Source organism: Scomber japonicus, chromosome 12, assembly GCF_027409825.1.
Source record: "Scomber japonicus isolate fScoJap1 chromosome 12, fScoJap1.pri, whole genome shotgun sequence".
Lineage (NCBI taxonomy): Eukaryota > Metazoa > Chordata > Actinopteri > Scombriformes > Scombridae > Scomber > Scomber japonicus.
The window spans coordinates 28,329,552-28,348,173 of NC_070589.1; the positions used below are offsets into that span (position 1 = coordinate 28,329,552).

The following is an 18,622-nucleotide window of genomic DNA, read 5'->3' on the forward strand; positions in this document are numbered from 1 at the left end:
TTATAAAAAGGGCGCTCAAATATATTAAAACCTATGTACAATATGTTGGATGTGTCATGTGCCATGAAAACGAGACTCCTATAGGGCTCCAACTCATTTTTACATTTTTACTTTCCAGACTGTAAATGTGATATTTTTGACAGAAGACTATGTCACTAAAATGTGAAAGCCCATACATTTATACTGCAAATTCAAATATAATCACAACCTAGAAAGCTCGAGGATCATATTTTTTCTGGATGTTAATGGAAGGAGCCCCTGGATGAAACGTCAGCCGATGAGAAGAAGAAAAAAAAAACCAACCAGCCGACAAAAAACAAGGCAACAGAAAAAGTTGGAGGAAATAAAAGGCACTGTCGGAACTAGACACAGGTTGACGGGATGATACCCGCTTCTCTCTCTCTCTCATCTCACACTCACACACAGACAAACACACACACCTTAAATGTAGATGTCTATGATTGTGACACATGTACACACACACACACACACACACACACACACACACACACACACACACACACACACACACACACACTCACTCATATCATGGCTAGTTAAAGAGCCAGATAAACAGAAACAGCAAATTTCACATATACTCTGCTCTCTCTGTGTGAAACAATGACGTCTGAAAAGAAGAAGAAGAAAGAAAAAAAAAAGAAAAAAGACAAGAAAAACAAATCTTAGCTTTTCTGTAAAAGTACACAAACAATACTTTCATCTGAATTGGTCTCAACACCAGCATGTGATTACATGAAATCAACAAAGCACGCCGAAAAAACAAATAGAATCCTTAGTTTTCTTCTTTTTTTTCTCTTTTTTTTTTTTTTTTTGCTGTACAGATTTTTTTTTTATACACAGTGCCCCCTGCAGGTCAGTCCCTTCCACTGCCGCTCCTGAGAAAAAAAATTACATCGGCTCACTGTCAGCCCACTCTGCTGTCCCATTTTGGTGGCTTCAGCCCCGTGTTTTCCTTCCCGCTTGATTGGCTGCATCACGTGTCCAAGCGGAGCAATCGCAGCTCCGTCCTTCTTTTCCCCTCACGCCTCTGAGTAGTTATTCTGTCCGTTCATCTTGTCCTTCTTTAGCTTCACGCCGTCCACCAGCTCAAAGTTATAGTTTTCCAGGGCGGATAAGTTCCTGTCCGTCATGCTGCCCTGTGAGCAGGCGCAGTAGAGCACGACGCCGCAGATGGCGCCCAGGAAGACGCCCAGAGCGGACATGGCGATGATGGTGATGAGGATGGGGTCCAGGGTCTTAAGCATGTTGCCTGGACCGCCGAGTTCGCTGCTGTCCTGCGAAAGGGGGTCCATCGCTGCAAGAGAGAGAGAAACATGACACATTTTAATTATTAAAGATCATTTTTGAGTTTTTGAATAATGGCCAAATTCAGTTTACATATTCACATTCATTTTGATAGAAGACTCTAAAATCCTGACTGTCAGATCTTCCTTGAATGCACCACTAAGAAACAGTTTCCAACACACACACATCCTCCTGCTGCTTTAACATCTAAAATCTGTCCAAGCTGATATTAGATGTTGAACAAATGGAAACCAGTGGCTGACTGGAAGTAAAACTGATTGTATTGGCAAATATGACAGCATTACATTTGCTTCAATGTGCAAAAAAAAAGAAAAAAGAAAAAAAGTACACTAGATGTATTTTCAAGAACTGGGAGGAGAAAATGTGGTAAAGTCTTTCTGAATGGGTTGAAAACATGTAAAATTTTGCATAGTTAAATAGAGAAATAAGCTCATAGAAAATTATTACGTGTGACCTTTTGAGGTCTGTTTTTAATTATATGTGTTGTAATGAGAAAAAAAACATGTTTTATGCACATTAATTGTGTAAAGTAAGAGCAAAATTCCCATGGATGTTGTTGCTCGAGTGGCTAATGTTCTAAAAAAAAAAGGACAGAGTTTTTGAACAATGGCCAAATTCAGTTTACATATTCATTTTGGGAGAAGACTCTAAAATCCTGACTGTCAGATCTTCCTTGAATGCACCACTAAGAAAGAGTTTCCAACACACACACCCTCCTCCTGCTTTAATGAATGGAAACCAGTGGCTGACTGGAAGTAAAACTGATTGTATTGGCAAATATGACAGCAGCAGTAATGTTACATTTGCTTCAATTTGCAAAAAAAAAAAAGTACACTAGATGTATTTTCAAGAACTGGGAGGAGAAAATGTGGTAAAGTCTTTCTGAATGGGTTGAAAACAGAAATATGTGCAGAGCAGACAGGTAAACTTTTGCATATTTAAATAGATATAAACTCATAGAAAATTATTATGTGTGACCTTTTGAGGTGCGTTCTGGTTTTAATTATATGTGTTGTAATGAGGAGGATGTTGTTGCTCGAGTGTCTAATGTTCTACCAAAATTAAAATATCGCCACTCTGATGACAAAATGGGAATCAGTAAGAAACGTACGTTGGATGATGATCTCATTGGGAGGATCTTCTGGATCTAGAAGAAGAAAAACGCTTTTCATTAGTAACAGTCACCAAACAGCACAGAACTCAAGTTAACATAGTAAAGAACATTAACATTAAATCTAACCCTGACATTTCCTTCACATTAGTGGACTGAAGGTGTAAAAATCACATCTGACAATAAATTACTTACCCTTGCAGTCGTCCATGTTGATATCTTCTATGATGTGGATGTTGTCCAAAGCTATGTGGCCTGTGCTAAGTATCTTTAAATGACCTTCAAACACCACCTGCAAATAAAAAAAACACACAGTCATTCAAATGAATTCATTTAAATAAGAGCTTTATAATTATTCACAGCTCAATAAAGTCACCCAAAGGTTATTGGTACCCAATGATGTGGGAAATGATTTAAATATAAATAAAATAGAATCAATAAGCCACCCGAAACTTTACTTTTTAAAGGTAGATTTTCTTTAAATTATAATATAAACACATTTTTACATCAGTGGCTCCCAGCCTGAAGGGTAGTTAGATGTAAAAACATTTTTATATTAACTTTTCCATTTGTTTTTGTTAAATAATGAACAGTTTTACCTCTCCAGGCTTAAAAAAATATATTAAAGTGAGACAATGCATGAAAATAAAATCACTTTTTGTCTGAGCAGCTCTTCATATACAGACATACATAAACTGTGGAGATGGCTGAGAGTAGACACTGATAATTTGTAAGGGGTCACAAGTCAAAAGAGATTAGAAACCCCTGTTTTTACTGTATTATCGACATGCACAGTTGCTTCTTTTCCTGAAAATATTATTCACACTTTATGTTACAGTGGGGAATGAAAACTAAACTTAGGAAGTGAAGCTAAACCTCCGTCAGGTAAGAACTCATAAAAAAATAGCTGAGGATGAAACTTTTTTCTATTCATCTCTCAGTTTTTTCCCAGCAGAAGCCGCTCAGGGTGAAGCAAGCTGGAGGAAGTCCAAGTACAGTACGCACAGTGCAAGAGGAAAAGAAACACCCAAAAACCAGGTCACCAGTCTATCACAAAGCAAATATGGATTTATGGTTTTCCAGTTCCACCTAAGCTGCATGATTTTGGACTGTGGGAGGAAGCTGGAGCCCGAGGAAACAGACAGTATGATTTCCTGGTAACAAGCAAAATACATCTAGTTCTAACCCCAAATGATGAAAGGGACCACTACTATATTTGTCACAGAAGATATTTAAACCCACAGTCCTACAGTTACATGATGTGATAGCGAGGACTCTTACATCTTACATCTACAGTCTCTGGACAGAAGCTTTTACCTCATATGAGAGGCTGGATAGTGGCAGTGACACTCGTGCCTCCTTCCACTGGCCCTGATGCTCTTTGACATTCCTTATCAATTTCCCCGGATCCCCTTCCGTCCTCTGCCTGATGTGAATCTCTTCTGCGTGCTCGCCGATCAATAGATACCAGAAGGACATGCACAGGTCAGTGTCGTGCCCATCCATACGCAAGCTGGACAATCTCGCCACTTTCTCATCTCTCGCCTCTTCATCTTCGTAGTATTCGTAAGTTTCACTTTGCTTGACTTTGTCTGTCAGCTGCACGTAGATGAAGTTCCCTGGTTTTCCTGCAGGGGTCAGCATAAGACAAGGGAAGAAATGAGTGTTTAGTGTGATAAAGGGTTCTTGACAGTATGTAAACACACAATTTCAAGATGTGTTACCCCCTTTCAAATTCTGTTTTAGTATCATTTCAAAGTAAGACTCAGTGAGAGGTGAAAATATACTCAGCAATCCACTTTTCTGCAGTTTCACAAGCCTTACTTTGATTAATATCAACCTCTATTATAACAAAACTCTCAGGGGTTCATTATATATTCCTTTTATTATATTTAATTCAATGTTTAATATTAATATCTAGACTGATATATGCACTTTGAAATGTTTCACTGTCTTTTCTCTTCCAATACACACTTAAAAACATCAAATTCAAGGACTTTACAAGGTTTTTGATGAACGACTCAATATCAGCACGCTTCAGGATATGACTTGACATTCTTGACATTCATCTTTTTTCTTTGTGATCTCGTTAAGTCATGAAATCAAGGTGAGATCATTCATTTTAGAGCTGCTGCTGCTGCTGTCTTTACGCAAACATCCATCATCGGAGATGTGAATGCAAAGAAGGCCAGAGAGCCGAGGCATACTGATGAATCTGAGAGCTTGACTTTTTAAAAAGTCAAGTGTTTGAAGGCCATCCATTCATTTTCAAAATACTTTAAGGCTTAAGGTACCTGCCAATTGTGTTCTGTACTATTCAGTGCTGAATACACAGCGTAGTTATTGAAAGTTGTGAACATACTTCTGCTTCGTTGCACGTCTTTGCAATGCGGGTTCCTGTTATTCTTTCTTATCAGTACCAGGACAAATGTACTAAAGTTCAGTTTGACTCTGATATGAAACTTCCTATAAGTCCCTATTTGTGTAAGGAAGGGGCACACAATTATTTGAGGATATCCTTGATTTTAATCTCATCTCAGTCTCAGTCAGTCAAAAAAAAGATTTACATCGGTAACCAGCTCAGCCTTGCATGAATGTCTGCTGGGGAAGTTCTCATCAATATGGACCAACTTATGGAAATGTGTGCTCTTGTCTTTGGTTTGTCTCAAAATGCATATCCAAGTTGAGCAGCTCCAGGGTCTACATGAGTGTGACGACACAGATCAGGCTTGTTTAACTTGCATAAACTCATTAGATTGTCCTTCAGAGCAGGAATAAGGTGAAGAGTCTGACATGGTTTTGTTTTTTTACATTGTTTCCTCTTTACTATTGTGAATTCCCTGCAGTGTGTTGTTTAACCACCGAAAGAGGTTTAGACAGGCTTTCAACAGTTGCATAGTAACCATAGAGAGCCATGAAGTGCTGTTGCAAAGCATCTGTTGAGTGGCTCTGGTTAAAAACATACTCTTGAACACAAAGGTGAACACAAATCTCATACCTGTGTGGTCGAAGGTCAATGCGCTGTGGACGGGAGGAGCCTCAGCGAGTTGAATAATCCACGTAGCTCCTCCGTCAGACTGTGTGGTCCAGCCGCAGAACGACGACTCAAAGTTACAGGCGAACCACACATACCCTGCAGCAAAGAGAGAACAACAATCGTAAGAAAGTGGTACTGTACCAAAAACTGCGTGGAACAATTGATCAGTTATTGAATGAATTGAGTCGATTGACAGAACTGGTCTCACTTTCTAGAGATGTTTTTAGTTGTTGGTTTGGTTAATTCTACTGTGTTGTTCCCTGTTAGCCTGCTGAGGGCCTTGGCACACCTTTCCTTCGATACATGTGATGTCACCAAGACCCAACCATCTTCTTCGGCAAAGCTAACGCAACATTATTAGCATGTTCCCTCACTGGCTTCCCACCCACCAATACAGTCAAACACGTTTCTTATTTCCATGTAAGAACAAGCGACCATTTACACCCTTGTTTTGTATGCTACACTGGGCTACACACAGGTTGCATTCAGACTGAAATAGCCCTGCCCTACAACAATGCAAGGTGCTGCGTCGAGAGTCGAGGTAGAGCTGCAGTTTAAAGTGTTTTAAGGCTCATCAGAAGCTGCAATGTAATACTCACAGACAAGATTTTTACAACTCTGGAAAGTTAAAGCATCTGCAACTATTTTGTCTTTTTGTCACGACGATCTTAACAGCAGAAATACAGTGTTGGCGTTACAAGGTAATCCACCAGGAATGTGTACTCGCATGGAGATGATTGACCAACACAAGGCTTTAACAGATGACGTTGCATGAAATATAAACCAGGTTCAAGATATTATTCACTCTGGATTGCCCTGCATTGTGTCCCTAGAGCCCCCTTATGTTTGCACCCCTACTGCAAGGCATTAATGTTAGCCTGTATGCTACTTTCGGGCCAACATGCACAGGCGTGTTTCATAGATTTCTACATACAACTTGTTAAATGTTTCTGTGTTTTTCTTCACTATTTCGAACCTGCTTCCCTGTGACCTTCACACTTGTTTCCATGTTTCAACAGAAGCAAAAGTCCAGCTTAATAGAGTTTCAAAAGGTTTAAAAGGATAATAACCAACTGACTGTTTTTACAGGGTAATCTGCTGCAGTTGGGAACAAGAGTGGAGACGGCCTCGAGAAGGAACTATAAGTCTTGTAACATCAATATTAGAAAGCTGTTCCTGCTGTATTGTACACTCAGTATAAATTGTGTAGCTTGTGGAAAGCATGTCGCACCAAACAAAAGCCTTGTGCAGATGGAATAGGGTGAGAAAGACAGGGAGACAGTTTGCGATTGTACGCTGCGTACAACGCCGCGGGGCATTTCCCTCTACAGCCTCGCTGAAACACAGGAACCAGGACGTCAACGCTGATAGAAAACAGCACCGAGTCGTACATGTGTTTGGGATCAAGAGAGAGAGAGAGAGAGAGAGAGAAAGAACCTAAGCTTCCACAGAGAAGGGCGGGATGCCACCAACATGCGGATGTGGTCCCCCCCCTCTCCAAAAAAACATCAAAACTCAAACAGAAGAAAAAAAAACGACATCTTTTTCTCTGTTTTCCACCGTGTGCCAGCGTTTGACTGGCGGCAGCGGTTCACCACAGCATCCAAACCAATGCACAAATCTCTGAACACTGGACATTTTGTTTCTGAGAGGCTAATAGGATGCAGAGATGACCGTGGAGCTGGTAACCCCCCTCCACCCCCCACTCTTCCCTGCCGAACCCCAAGCTGTCTTCATGTGATGCCTTGGCTCAGCTAATTGAGACCCAAGAGGCCTTTATCCTCTTTCTCCAGCTCTCACTCTACCTCTCTCACTTCTTTCACCTTGTCTCTCTCTTTTTTAAAACTCCTTCTCTCTCCTTTCACCTATCTCTTCATCCTTCTCACCCCTTCCCCTTTTTTCTCTCATCTCATCTCTATTCATTCCTCTTGCCAACTGTCTTTTTTCACTCTGTCTCTGTGTCACTGCTACCATTTTTCTACCTTTCTGCCTATTCATCCCTCCCCCTTCTTGGCAATGGCAGTTCACACCAAATGAATTGAATTTAGTGTATTCACGAGGGATGATAAACAGTGTTACGGTGCAAAGATGTTTGAGTAGGAAAACAGCTAGGTCACCAAAACAAAGTACTCCATTTGGCTTTGAATGCTCCAATGAATGCAGGCACGCCAGATGATGTTTTTCAGCCATGCTGGCAACAAGTTCCTGTAGATGGGAATTTAAACCTGACTGAAATATTTCACCAATTACTGCCTTGAAACTTTTTTAGAGACATTTGTTGTGCCCGAGGGGTGAATCCCATGACTTTTCATCTTGTCAAAATTCTGCTTATCCAACATCTACTATGTATGCTAATGACTTTGGTGTTCCCGCTTCTCATTTAGTGCCATCATTAAGTCAAATTGTTTTAATTTATGCAGTATTTTGGGTTTTGACCAAATACCTGTGAACCCTTAAACAGGCAGCAGTGGAAAATGAGATGTGATGTATCTCATGTTCATCTAAGTAAAACATTTTCATAAATATATATGATTTGCATGAGTTGTATCTCCACCTCCTCCTTTCTTCCTTCCTTCCTTCCTTCCTTTTGTTCTTCCTCCCTCCTTCTCTCTTTCTTTCCTCTCTTTCCTCCTGTCCTTCCTTCCTTCCTTCCTTCCTTCCTCCCTCCCTCCCTTCCTTCCTTATTTCCTGTCCTTCCTTCCTGCCTTTCCTTACTCCCTTCCTTCTTTCCTTTCCTCCCTCCTACCTTCCTCCCTTCCTTCCTTCCTTCCTCCCTCCTTTCTTCCTTCTTCCTCCCTACCTTCCTTCTTCCTCCCTTCCTTCCTTCTTCCTCCTTTCCTAACATTCCTTCTTCCTCCCTCCCTTCCTTCCTCCCTCCCTTCCTTCCTCCCTCCTTTCCTTCCTTCTTCCTCCTTTCCATCCTTCTTCCTCTCTTCCTTCCTTGACTCGAGGACAACAGGAGTGTTAAAGAGTCTATATCTCCTGGTGCATGTTGCCTGTTTAAGGGTTAAGCTTATTACTAGTGCTAATTAACTAGCATGCTAACAGGTTAAACTAACATAGTGAAGATGATAGCAGCTTAGAAGGGATGGTGATCGATTTGCATTGGTGCAACGGCATATATGTTAACAATTCAAAAATTAAGCACCGGATACAAAGCCTGTAAAAATGTGAACTCAATAACTCTTACTAGCCTTTCCTGGAGCTCTCAGTTACAATGGCAGCAGATGGAGGTGGCTCGGTTTTCATCATGTGACCTAAACAACTTCTGTCATGTAATAACAGATGGTTTTATTTGGAGGTGAGATCCGAACCCCCCCTGTGTCTGTGCAAAGGTAATGACGACAAGGGAGCCATCTCCATGACGACGCCACTCACTGAGGATGATAGGTATCTTGTTCAAAGCTCCAGGCAAAGCTAGTAAGCGGACCTTGAGTTAAGATTGATTGATTAATGTTTTGGTCAAAAGAGTTTGAATCAATTCAGATAAAAAGATGATTGTTTTTTTATGTCTTATAACGTGTTTGGAGATCAGAGTCATCATTACAATAGTTCATTTTAGCAGGAGACGGGATGCAAATGTCAAAAAATCAGATTCACTTTTTACACATGGACTTCCACCTCTCAGAAACAACAAATGCAAATGCCTCTAGGAACACATTCATCTTTATTTCAGCTTCTCTCTCTCTCTCTCTCTCTTTTACTGCCTGTTTGGCTTTCTTTTCTCCATCTTTCTTCATTTGTATCCCTCTCCTATTTCTCAAACATCGAACTCTCTCTCTCGCTCTCTCTCTCTCTCTCTCTCTCTGGCTCTCTGCAGTCCAGTCCAGCCGTGTCAGGGCTAAGCAGTATAATGCAGAGTCTCATTTGTGAATTGGGGCGATGAAAAAGCCATTTACTCCCCTTGGATGTCGGGTTTCATTGTTCTTTGTGACTGCAGTCTGTACTGTTGGTGACACTGAATGATGGGTCTTATTGGCTGAATTAATGCACTGATCTGGCAAAGCCTACAGCAGCGCTTTTTATTTGTGGCTCAACTTCACTTTTTAAAAGAATTTGAGGAAAGAAGAGAAGAAAATACTGACATAAGACATGAAAATAGAAGAGAAACCGGAGTTGAACAAGAGTGAATATAAGCAAAGTAAAGTGGAGGATATTGAAGTGATGGAAACAGACTCTCACCTGGAAGGAAGTCCAGGGGAGTATCATCCACTGCGGTGCCTCCTGCTATAGACAGATGGAACAGTCAGAGTGGGGTCAAAGGTGAGGTGGGTTGGTCCCACCCACACAGATGCCAATACATACTCAACATACCTCATGTTACTGTACCAAACTCATGTCAAATGCACTTCAATTTAGAGAAAATCCCCCCCAAAAAACTACAAATACAAAAGGATTCAGCTCTGTTGCATAGAAAATCTCTCCTTTAAAAGTTCAAGCTTTCATATTTCAGAAAATAAGGATATCGCATTTGATGAAAGGGAAGATAAAGGAGAATTTTAAATGTCGTCAAGGCAATTAAATGTTAAAAAAGTAAATATATTTAACAGAAAAAGACACAATTTGGTCAGAAATTAAGCCCAGAGAGGAAAGATGAGGGAGAATTTTTCATGGTCTGTGTCCAACATGTTTTCCTTCTGTCAGAACCAAGTTACAGGATGAAAAAGAAAAAAGGCATTTAATCCCTGTTCACCTCTTAAAACATTACAGTCAAGCTGACTCATAAATTATTCTACATCTACTTCAACATGTCTGAAGACACTTTAGGGCAGGGGTGTCAAACATGCGGCCCGTGGGCCAGAACCGGACCGCCGAGAGGTCCAATCCGGCCCAGTTTCTTTCTTCTTCTTTTCCTTCCTTCCTACCTTTCTTCCTCCCTTCCTCCCTGTCTTATTTTCCTTCCTTCCTTCCTTTCTTCCTTCCTTTCTTCCTCCCTCCCTCCCTGTCTTATTTTCCTTCCTTCTTTCCTTCCGTCCTTCTTTCCTTTCATCTGTCTTCCCTTCCTTCCTTCCTTCCTTCCGTCCTTCTTTCCTTCCATCTGTCTTCCCTTCCTTCCTTCCTTCCTTTCTCCTTGTTTTCTTTTCCTTCCTTCCTTCCTTCTTTTTCTTTCTTCCTTGATTCCTTCCTTCCTTCCATCTGTCCTTCCTGTATTCTCTTCCTTCTCCTCCTTCTTTTCCTTCCTTCCTTCCTTCTTTTTCTTCCTTCCTTCCTTCCTTCCTTCCTTCCTTCCTTCCTTCCTTCCTTCCTTTCTTCCTCCCTTCCTCCCTGTCTTCTTTTCCTTCCTTCCTTCCTTCTCTTCCTTCCATCTGTCCTTCCTGTATTCTCTTCCTTCTCCTCCTTCTTTTCCTTCCTTCCTTCCTTCCTTTCTTCCTCCCTGTCTTCTTTTCCTTCCTTCCTTCCTTCTCTTCCTTCCATCTGTCCTTCCTGTATTCTCTTCCTTCTCCTCCTTCTTTTCCTTCCCTCCTTCCTTCCTTTCAGTGGTCCGGCCCACATGAGATCAAAGTATGTGGCCCTTGAATGAAAATGAGTTTGACTCCCCTGCTTTAGGGAGTGAGAGAGAGAGAGAGAGAGATGATGAAGAAGGGTTGGGAGTTGAGTTTTGGTGGCTTACTTGTCCTCGTTTCGTAGTCCTCAGGTTCCTCATCGTCGTCGTGACAGTCCCATTGTCCCGGCTCGCAGTCGATAATCAGCGTTGGGTTAGGGACGGTGGTCGGCGCGGTGGTGGTCGCACCAAACGTGGTCATGGGAATTATAGAAATGGCCGCCTTGGTGGGAGGCGCCGGGGTTGTAATGGCTGCAAACACAGAAAGAGAAGAGACAGTGTGTAAGTAAATAAGATGGTGAGGAAGAGCTGAATCAAGAGACTGGGTTTATTACACACTTCCTCTATCATTTAAAAATAAAAGATAGATGAAGACAAAGTAGAATCAAATAACACACATTCAATCATTATACTGAATATATACACCGTAGTACTGAGAGTGTGTGTGAGGTACGCTTCGGCTCAGTTTAGAGTACAAACATATTTTAAAGTTGGTAGAAAGACTGTTCCTTCTTTCCTTCCTTCTTCCCTCTTTCTTTAATTTTTCCTTCGTTCTTCCCCTCCTTCTATACTTCTTTCCTCACTTCCTTCCATCCTTCCTTGCTTCTTTCCTTCCTTCCTCCTTCCCCCTTACTCTTTTCCTTCCTTCCTTCCTCCCTCCCTCCTTACTCTTTTCCTTCCTTCCTTCCTCCCTCCTTACTCCTTTCCTTCCTCCCTCCTTACTCTTTTCCTTCCTTCCTTCCTCCCTCCTTACCCCTTTCCTTCCTTCCTCCTTCCTTCCTTTCCTTCCTCTCTCCCTCCTTACTCTTTTCCTTCCTTCCTTCCTCCCTCCTTACTCTTTTGGTTCCTTCCTTCCTCCCACCTTTCCTTCCCCCTTCCCCCCTCCCTCCTTACTCCTTTCCTCCCTCCCTCCTTTCCTTCCCCCCTCCCTCCTTACTCCTTTACTTCCTTCCTTCCTTCCTTGACCTGACAACAGGAGGGTTAAGAACCATTTTAAAAACTAAATTTAGTATCTGCCCCTCCCAACAAAAAAAATTACATATGATTGAGTAGTGCTTTCTGATGATCCAGGAACTATCAGGGTGGAGTTTGCAGAAACGAAACTTGCCCAAACTTAATGTGATTACAAGCTGAAGTAGAAGAATGGAGTTATGTACTGAAGCAGAAACAGGACACAAGAAAAAAAGCTAAATAAAATAACAAGTAGAAGGTACGGTGATCAGGGCTTGTTGCATGCAAATAAAGCATCTCAAACAAAGCTCTTATTAAGTTGAATTAACTTAATCTTCATGGTTCCCTTGGTGGAAATACAGATAAGAAATGTTTTTGATTTTAGTTCCTGTGTTCAGTTTCGGGAACTTATATTAGCCTAATGATATTCTAAATGTTCATATTGTCAAAAAAAATCCCCCCCAAAAAAACCCCAAAACCAACAATAAGCTACAATTAACATTAGTATTGCCTGTCTGTGTCCAGAGTCTAATATATCTTCTTCCTGTCAGTGTCATAGAGCTCCATTGTTATTCAAAAGCTATTAAAAACAAATTAATGATGAGCCACACTGTTGCAATGGGTGACATGTTGCTTCATTAACACAATCACACACACACACACACACACACACACACACACACACACACACACACACACACACACACACACACACACACACACACACACACACACACACACACACACACACACACACTGTAGTTTATTTTGAGTCAATCCCACACACACACCATCCTGCTGCCAGAAAGGCTCAACACAGCTTGAAATGTGGATTAATCCGTCACTTTAACTCAAGAATTGCTCTATAAAACTTACAGTGCCTCGTTGTTCTTGGAATGTATTAATCATATCACTACAGATATATGATATATGAAGTATACTGTATTTATACATCTGTGACCTGTTTTTTAAGCAGTAGACATGAACCCTTGTGTTGTCCTCAGGTCAATGACGGACAGAAGGAAGGACAGGAGGAAGGAGGAAAAGAGGAAGGAAGTAAGGGAGGAAGGAAGGAAGGAAGGAAGGAAGGGAAGGAGTAAGGAGGGAGGGAGGAAGGAAAGGAGAGAGGAGGGAGGGAGGGAGGGAGGGAGGGAGGAAGGAAGGAAGTAAGGAAGGGAGAAAGGAAGGAAAGGAGTAAGGACGAAAAGAGGAAGGAATTTAGGAGAGAAGGAGGGAAGGAAGGAAGGAAAGGAGGGAGAGAGGGATGGAGGGAGGGAAGGAAGGAAGGAAGGAAGGAAGGAAGGAAGGAAAGGAGTAAGGACGAAAAGAGGAAGGAATTTAGGAGAGAAGGAGGGGAGGAAGGAAGGAAAGAAGGACGGAAGGAAGGAGTAAGGAGGGAGGAAGGAAGGAAGGAAGGAAGGAAAGGAATAAGGAAAGGAGGAAGGAAGGAAGGATGGAAGGAGGAGGGAGCAAAGAAAGAGTGGAGGAGGGGAAGAAGGAAGGGAAAATTAAAGAAAGAGGGAAGAAGGAAGGAAAGAAGGAACAGTCAAAAGAGACGGGGTCAATTTGACCCGGGAGGACGACAGGAGGGTTAAGAAGAGGGCTAAAGACTGGCTCGGGTCATCAACACGGCAGACAAGCTCAAGAAACATGTAAGCTTTCAACATAAAGTCTAATTTAGCTTAATTCAGGATGCCTCTATGCATAGTAATACCATCAGAAACTCAATAAGACCTTTGCTTTTGCTTTATTCATGTAGGAGTATTGCACATCCTTTGGGGACAGAGATATTAGGTTGAATACCAGACTCTCTCATTAACAACCCTGCAAAAACTCAAGTGTCTCGATTTGTTGGATTTTTCTGAAGATTGAAGTAGTTGAGAGCCGACACTTTCACTCCCCATCAAGGACCAAAGTAATAATGACAGAGACTCTTGTATCTTGTTAAACTCGACTAAATTCAATGTCTGCCGATGTGTTTTTATGGAAATGAAGCAAATTGAACTTGAATTAGCATATGTAGGCTATGTTAAAAAAAAAAAAAAAAAAAAAAATCACAGATGGTCTGCATGTAATTAAACTTTGTCAGGAAACGTGTCTGCAACACTTTGAGTGGGATGGAGGTTTGTGTGGATGGAAGCGGAGAATAAACGATTCAAGCTTTAAAGCAAAAATCATCAGCTATTAAACTGCTAAAAACTGATCTGCAGGCGTTCTACATGCATGTTAGTTTCTCCTCCTCAGGATTTGTGTGAGCTTAAACTGAGATCTCAACGTTTTATTATATGAAATAAAAAAGGAAGAGACTCTTGCGTAGGATTCATACTTCTTAGATTAATGAACAGAAATCCTTTTTTTGAGTAGGAGTTGCTCAATAAATCCAAATAAACTGCTAATTAATTATACACATCTAGCACCTTGAATGAAAAGGGCTTTTTGGTAATAACGGTATTAATACTTTTTTTTTTTGATATACAAATTTAAGTGTAAATCAGCTTGTTTAGCTGTTAAGAGCACTCAAGGTCAAAGATGTATCATTATGTGCATTAATTAAGAGATAAACTGCCTCAATTGAGCATCAAGGTACGAGAAAGCTGTGATTTGGATAATTGGGCATGATTGCAAATGTCTGTGTGTGTGTGTGTGTGTGTGTGTGTATGTGTATGTGTGTGTGTGTGTGTGTGTGTGTGTGTGTGTGTGTGTATGTGTATGTGTGTGTGTGTGTGTGTGTGTGTGTGTGTATGTGTATGTGTATGTGTGTGTGTGTGTGTGTGTGTGGGCTCTATGCTGCCTTTCCCAGTGTGAACACATATGGTTTCCATGCATGTGCGTCGTGTACATACAGTGTGTGTGTGTGTGTGTGTGTGTGTGTGTGTGTGTGTGTGTGTGTGTGTGTGTGTGTGTGTGTGGGTGCTCTAGGCAGTGTGATTAACGTGTCTTGGTCTGTGTCTTGTCTCCTGTCACAGAGTGTGTGTCCTCTTTGTTCTCGTCTTTTTGAGAAACACAGATGTCCTGTTTCAAATACCACACACTCTCTCTCCTCCCTCTTTTCCTCTTCTTTCTTTTTCTTTGCTCCCCCTCTTTTCACCTCCTCTCTCCACATACATGCTCCTTTAATTCATTTTTATTTACTTATTTATCTTGGCCATTTGTTATTAAGGATAAGGACTGTTAAAGGATTGTTTAGATTTTTCTTTTTGGGATTAATAATGACTTAAATTGTTTATATGGTCAGATGTAAATGTATCCAGCCTAGTAAAGGAATTACATCTCTATTGGAAACATGCTGTAATCATTCGTCTTGTTTATACTAACCAGTAGGGGACAAAATCCACAGTTTTCAGCAAAATATGTGTTTTAAAACTCATTTGAAGATAATATGAGGCTTCATCTGTCTGAGTTAGTCACAGAAAATGGATATCTCCCACAGTTATACACAGTTATTTCATTACAGTGTTTCTCTGTTGAGCTGTGGTGGAAAGATAGCAACAACATGAGGGAGTTTGGCACCAAAAAGACTGTAACTTTGAAATATATTGATATCTGAAGACTCATATTAGCTTCAAATAAACTTAAATACATTTTTTTGCATGGAAGGATAACTGGATTGTTTGTCCCCCATCACTTACATTGAAAGTGCATTATGAAGAGATATTTTAATGAGTCAGTATGAACAGGAGGAACGACTACAACAAGATAAACATGTTTCAGTGTCACCTGATTATTGACCTTTAGTGTTTGCCTTTTTATCACCTCAGTGTTTCTCTAACCTTAACCGTTGTCATGGGTGATATTGAAGAAACTTAAAACTTTGGCATCGGATGGAAAAAACAAAAAAATCAGAATCACCAAATATTGCTGTTCTGGTCTGAAGACAGGGTTTGATATTAGACTTTAAATGAATTTTCCTTCAAGTATGCAGAGGAGGAGCAGGAACACATGAAGCCCAGCAAGTCATATCTTAGCCTGCTGCTTCCCATCTTAAAAGAATTCAACAAAAAAATAAACTTCATTTTATAAATATGTAAACCACAGTTAGGAGAAGTTTTGAATCCTCCAAACTTAAATTGAGAATGGTTTTCAGGGCGTCTCAGGTGCTGATTAAAGGGTCCAAGCTTTCTGATATCTTCCATATTTTGCACACTGCTTCTCTCTTCTCTCTTTCTCTCCTCTACTCTGCAATCTCAGCTGCTTTGGCTGATTCTTATCCTCCTCCCTACAGGGGCAACCAGATACTCAAACTTCACTAAAAGAGCCTCCCAGTCTCTCTTTTTCTGTTCCTCTCTCGCCTGCTGTGAGAGGTCGAACCCTCCTCTCTCTCTCTCTCTCTCTCTCTCTGTCTCTATCACACCATCCAAGCTCTGACCACTGCTGCAGTAGAGATAGTAGCCTGCCATGGCATGCGTCAGCCTTTTATCTGCTCTCTCCCTCTCTCCCTTTCTCTCTCTCATTACACCAAACAGTACAGATAACACCCTGAAGTGTAAGCAGTTCACTGTTTAATGACTGATTGACTGTCGGACTGAGACACATTAATGCTCGGGGCTTTGGGGGAAGTCGAACATTTTTCTCCAGCACTAAAATTATTCAGCTTTTCTTAAAATGTTGGTGACACACAAAAAAGGATAGGATCAGGGCAGCAAATGCCATTCACATAGTGTCACATCGTTTGACGTCTACGACAAAAACAACACAGTACAGACAGAAGAAGTAGACAAAGCAGCTGGGACGTGAATGTGCTTTTGTGAAGTATAATAAAGCTGGGAAGTGTGATAAAAAATACTGGTTTATAGAACAAAATAGCAAAAAATAGATCACATGACAATAACCTGCTGATCATATCTAAACCATATTGAAAAGTACTGTTTTCTCTGTCTATGTCTATCCACTTGAAGGCATATTGAATGTTTTTGGTGGTGAGAAATGTTGTAGTTGGAAGTCTAAAATGAACAGCACACTGTCAGCCTTGAAGTATGAAGAGTTTCCTGTTTGGCTGCTTCACAGTCAGACTGATTGAACCTCAAATAATTGAGATACATCTGGTTTCGTGACATCTACAGAACACGTTGTCATGTTAATGTGGTTGTGTGGTTTTAACAGGTGATTGTGTTTCAGACTTGACTAGTTGTGTGTACTGTTTCTGGACTGTGTCTGGTCTCATGATGTGCTGGGTTTGGATGTTAGTGTGGAACATTTGGGGTTTTAAAGGTTCCTTTTATACTTGACGAATATGGGCTGCCGAGGACAAAAGTTGACAATCGTGAGAAAAGCGTGGCGAAATCTTTGACTGTGAATCTAATTACAATTACAGCATTGGTCCTAGATCTCACTGGAAGACCACTGATGACCAACGTGGAGGAGACCTGATGCAAAATACTGATAAGTGTCAGAAATTTAAACTGCTTGTGGTTGCACAGCCTAAATGCACCTTACGACTCACCTCTGGCAAAATGCATGTTGGTTTAATGCCTATTGTGCTATTGTTGAATAATATGTCTGTTAACTTCCAAACCAGCTCAAAAACTGAAACTGACCAACTCACATGCAGCTGCAGCTCTTAGTACCTCGACTACTCTATCTGCAGATTAACGCGGAAGTAACTTAGAACTGCATTATATCAAAAGGCCACCAGGGGGCGACTGTTTTGGTATCAAAAGAACTTCCATCTCTATACAAGTCAATGGAGAATTCACCAACTTCTCACTTGATTTCTAACCTCAGTAAACGTTTTCAAAATGTGTTTATGGTCTCAATCGCTAGTTTAAAGCCTTCTTCAATGCAGTATGATGTTCATTTGGGACATTTTGGCCTCCCTGATTTTATATTTGACGATAAAGCAGGGTATGCATTAGGGCGTGGCTACGTCGTGATTGACAGGTTGATTGACCAATGTCCTCGAGATCCAGCCCTTGCAACCATAGCAACCTCCTTGCTCCGCCCATGGCTCCGCCTCATGCCCATATAAGTAGAATCCGTGTTTTTATTTTTCCCAGCATGCATCTGAAATTTTCAAGATGGCGCTGCCTAGATCCGAAACTATTGGCTTCTGAGCAGCAGTCCACAAACCAATGAGTGACGTCACGGATGTCTTTTATACAGTCTATGGTTACTAGCGTCACATACTGTAATTCTGCTGCATGTGTTTGATCTTTTTTATAAAAAATATTTTGTGAAAGCTGAGCACCAATCTTAACCGAGAACAACTCGGCCAAAGCCAGAAAAACCACAGGAGCGTTCTGCCTAATATCAACCCTGCTGTAATATCTCAATATAAAAAAGTAATATGCTGAGACAAATCGCCTCAGGGATATCAGTTAAGTTTTCCAGAGTAACCTGATCCAATTCATATTTCTCAGCCTAATATTGTTTGTGCAATGCTGGTAATAAATAAATGTAAGGATTTACTGTGCTGTATCACAAGGAGTAAGTTTTGTATGCTACATAGCAGAAAATATTGATTTGAGTACTGCAGACATTTACAGTAAAGTCATAGATTCATATTTCATGCAATAAAAGGATTATTCTTAAATAACAAACATGACAGGGATCCTGGAAGACGTACTGCATCATTAAGGAGATCGAACAAGACCAAAACACTCTTATTTGTCTTTCATAAAATAAACTATCACCCATCCGCTGTATAAGCACATTTAAA

General features: G+C 40.9%; 1 protein-coding gene across 1 annotated transcript in view; it reads right to left on the minus strand.

The window, feature by feature from the left end:
* Positions 1 to 515: 515 nt before the first annotated feature.
* LOC128369405 (neuropilin-1a-like) overlaps positions 516 to 18,622 on the minus strand; it is a 98,376-nt gene continuing 80,269 nt past the window's right edge. Inside the window, exons 12-18 of the mRNA XM_053330442.1 lie at positions 11,086 to 11,268; positions 9,657 to 9,701; positions 5,436 to 5,570; positions 3,755 to 4,065; positions 2,633 to 2,729; positions 2,438 to 2,473; positions 516 to 1,315 (exon numbers count right to left, since the gene is read on the minus strand). Coding sequence (XP_053186417.1) covers positions 1,041 to 1,315; positions 2,438 to 2,473; positions 2,633 to 2,729; positions 3,755 to 4,065; positions 5,436 to 5,570; positions 9,657 to 9,701; positions 11,086 to 11,268 — 1,082 coding nt within the window. The 3' untranslated portion in view covers positions 516 to 1,040. The remainder of the gene's footprint in view (positions 1,316 to 2,437; positions 2,474 to 2,632; positions 2,730 to 3,754; positions 4,066 to 5,435; positions 5,571 to 9,656; positions 9,702 to 11,085; positions 11,269 to 18,622) is intronic.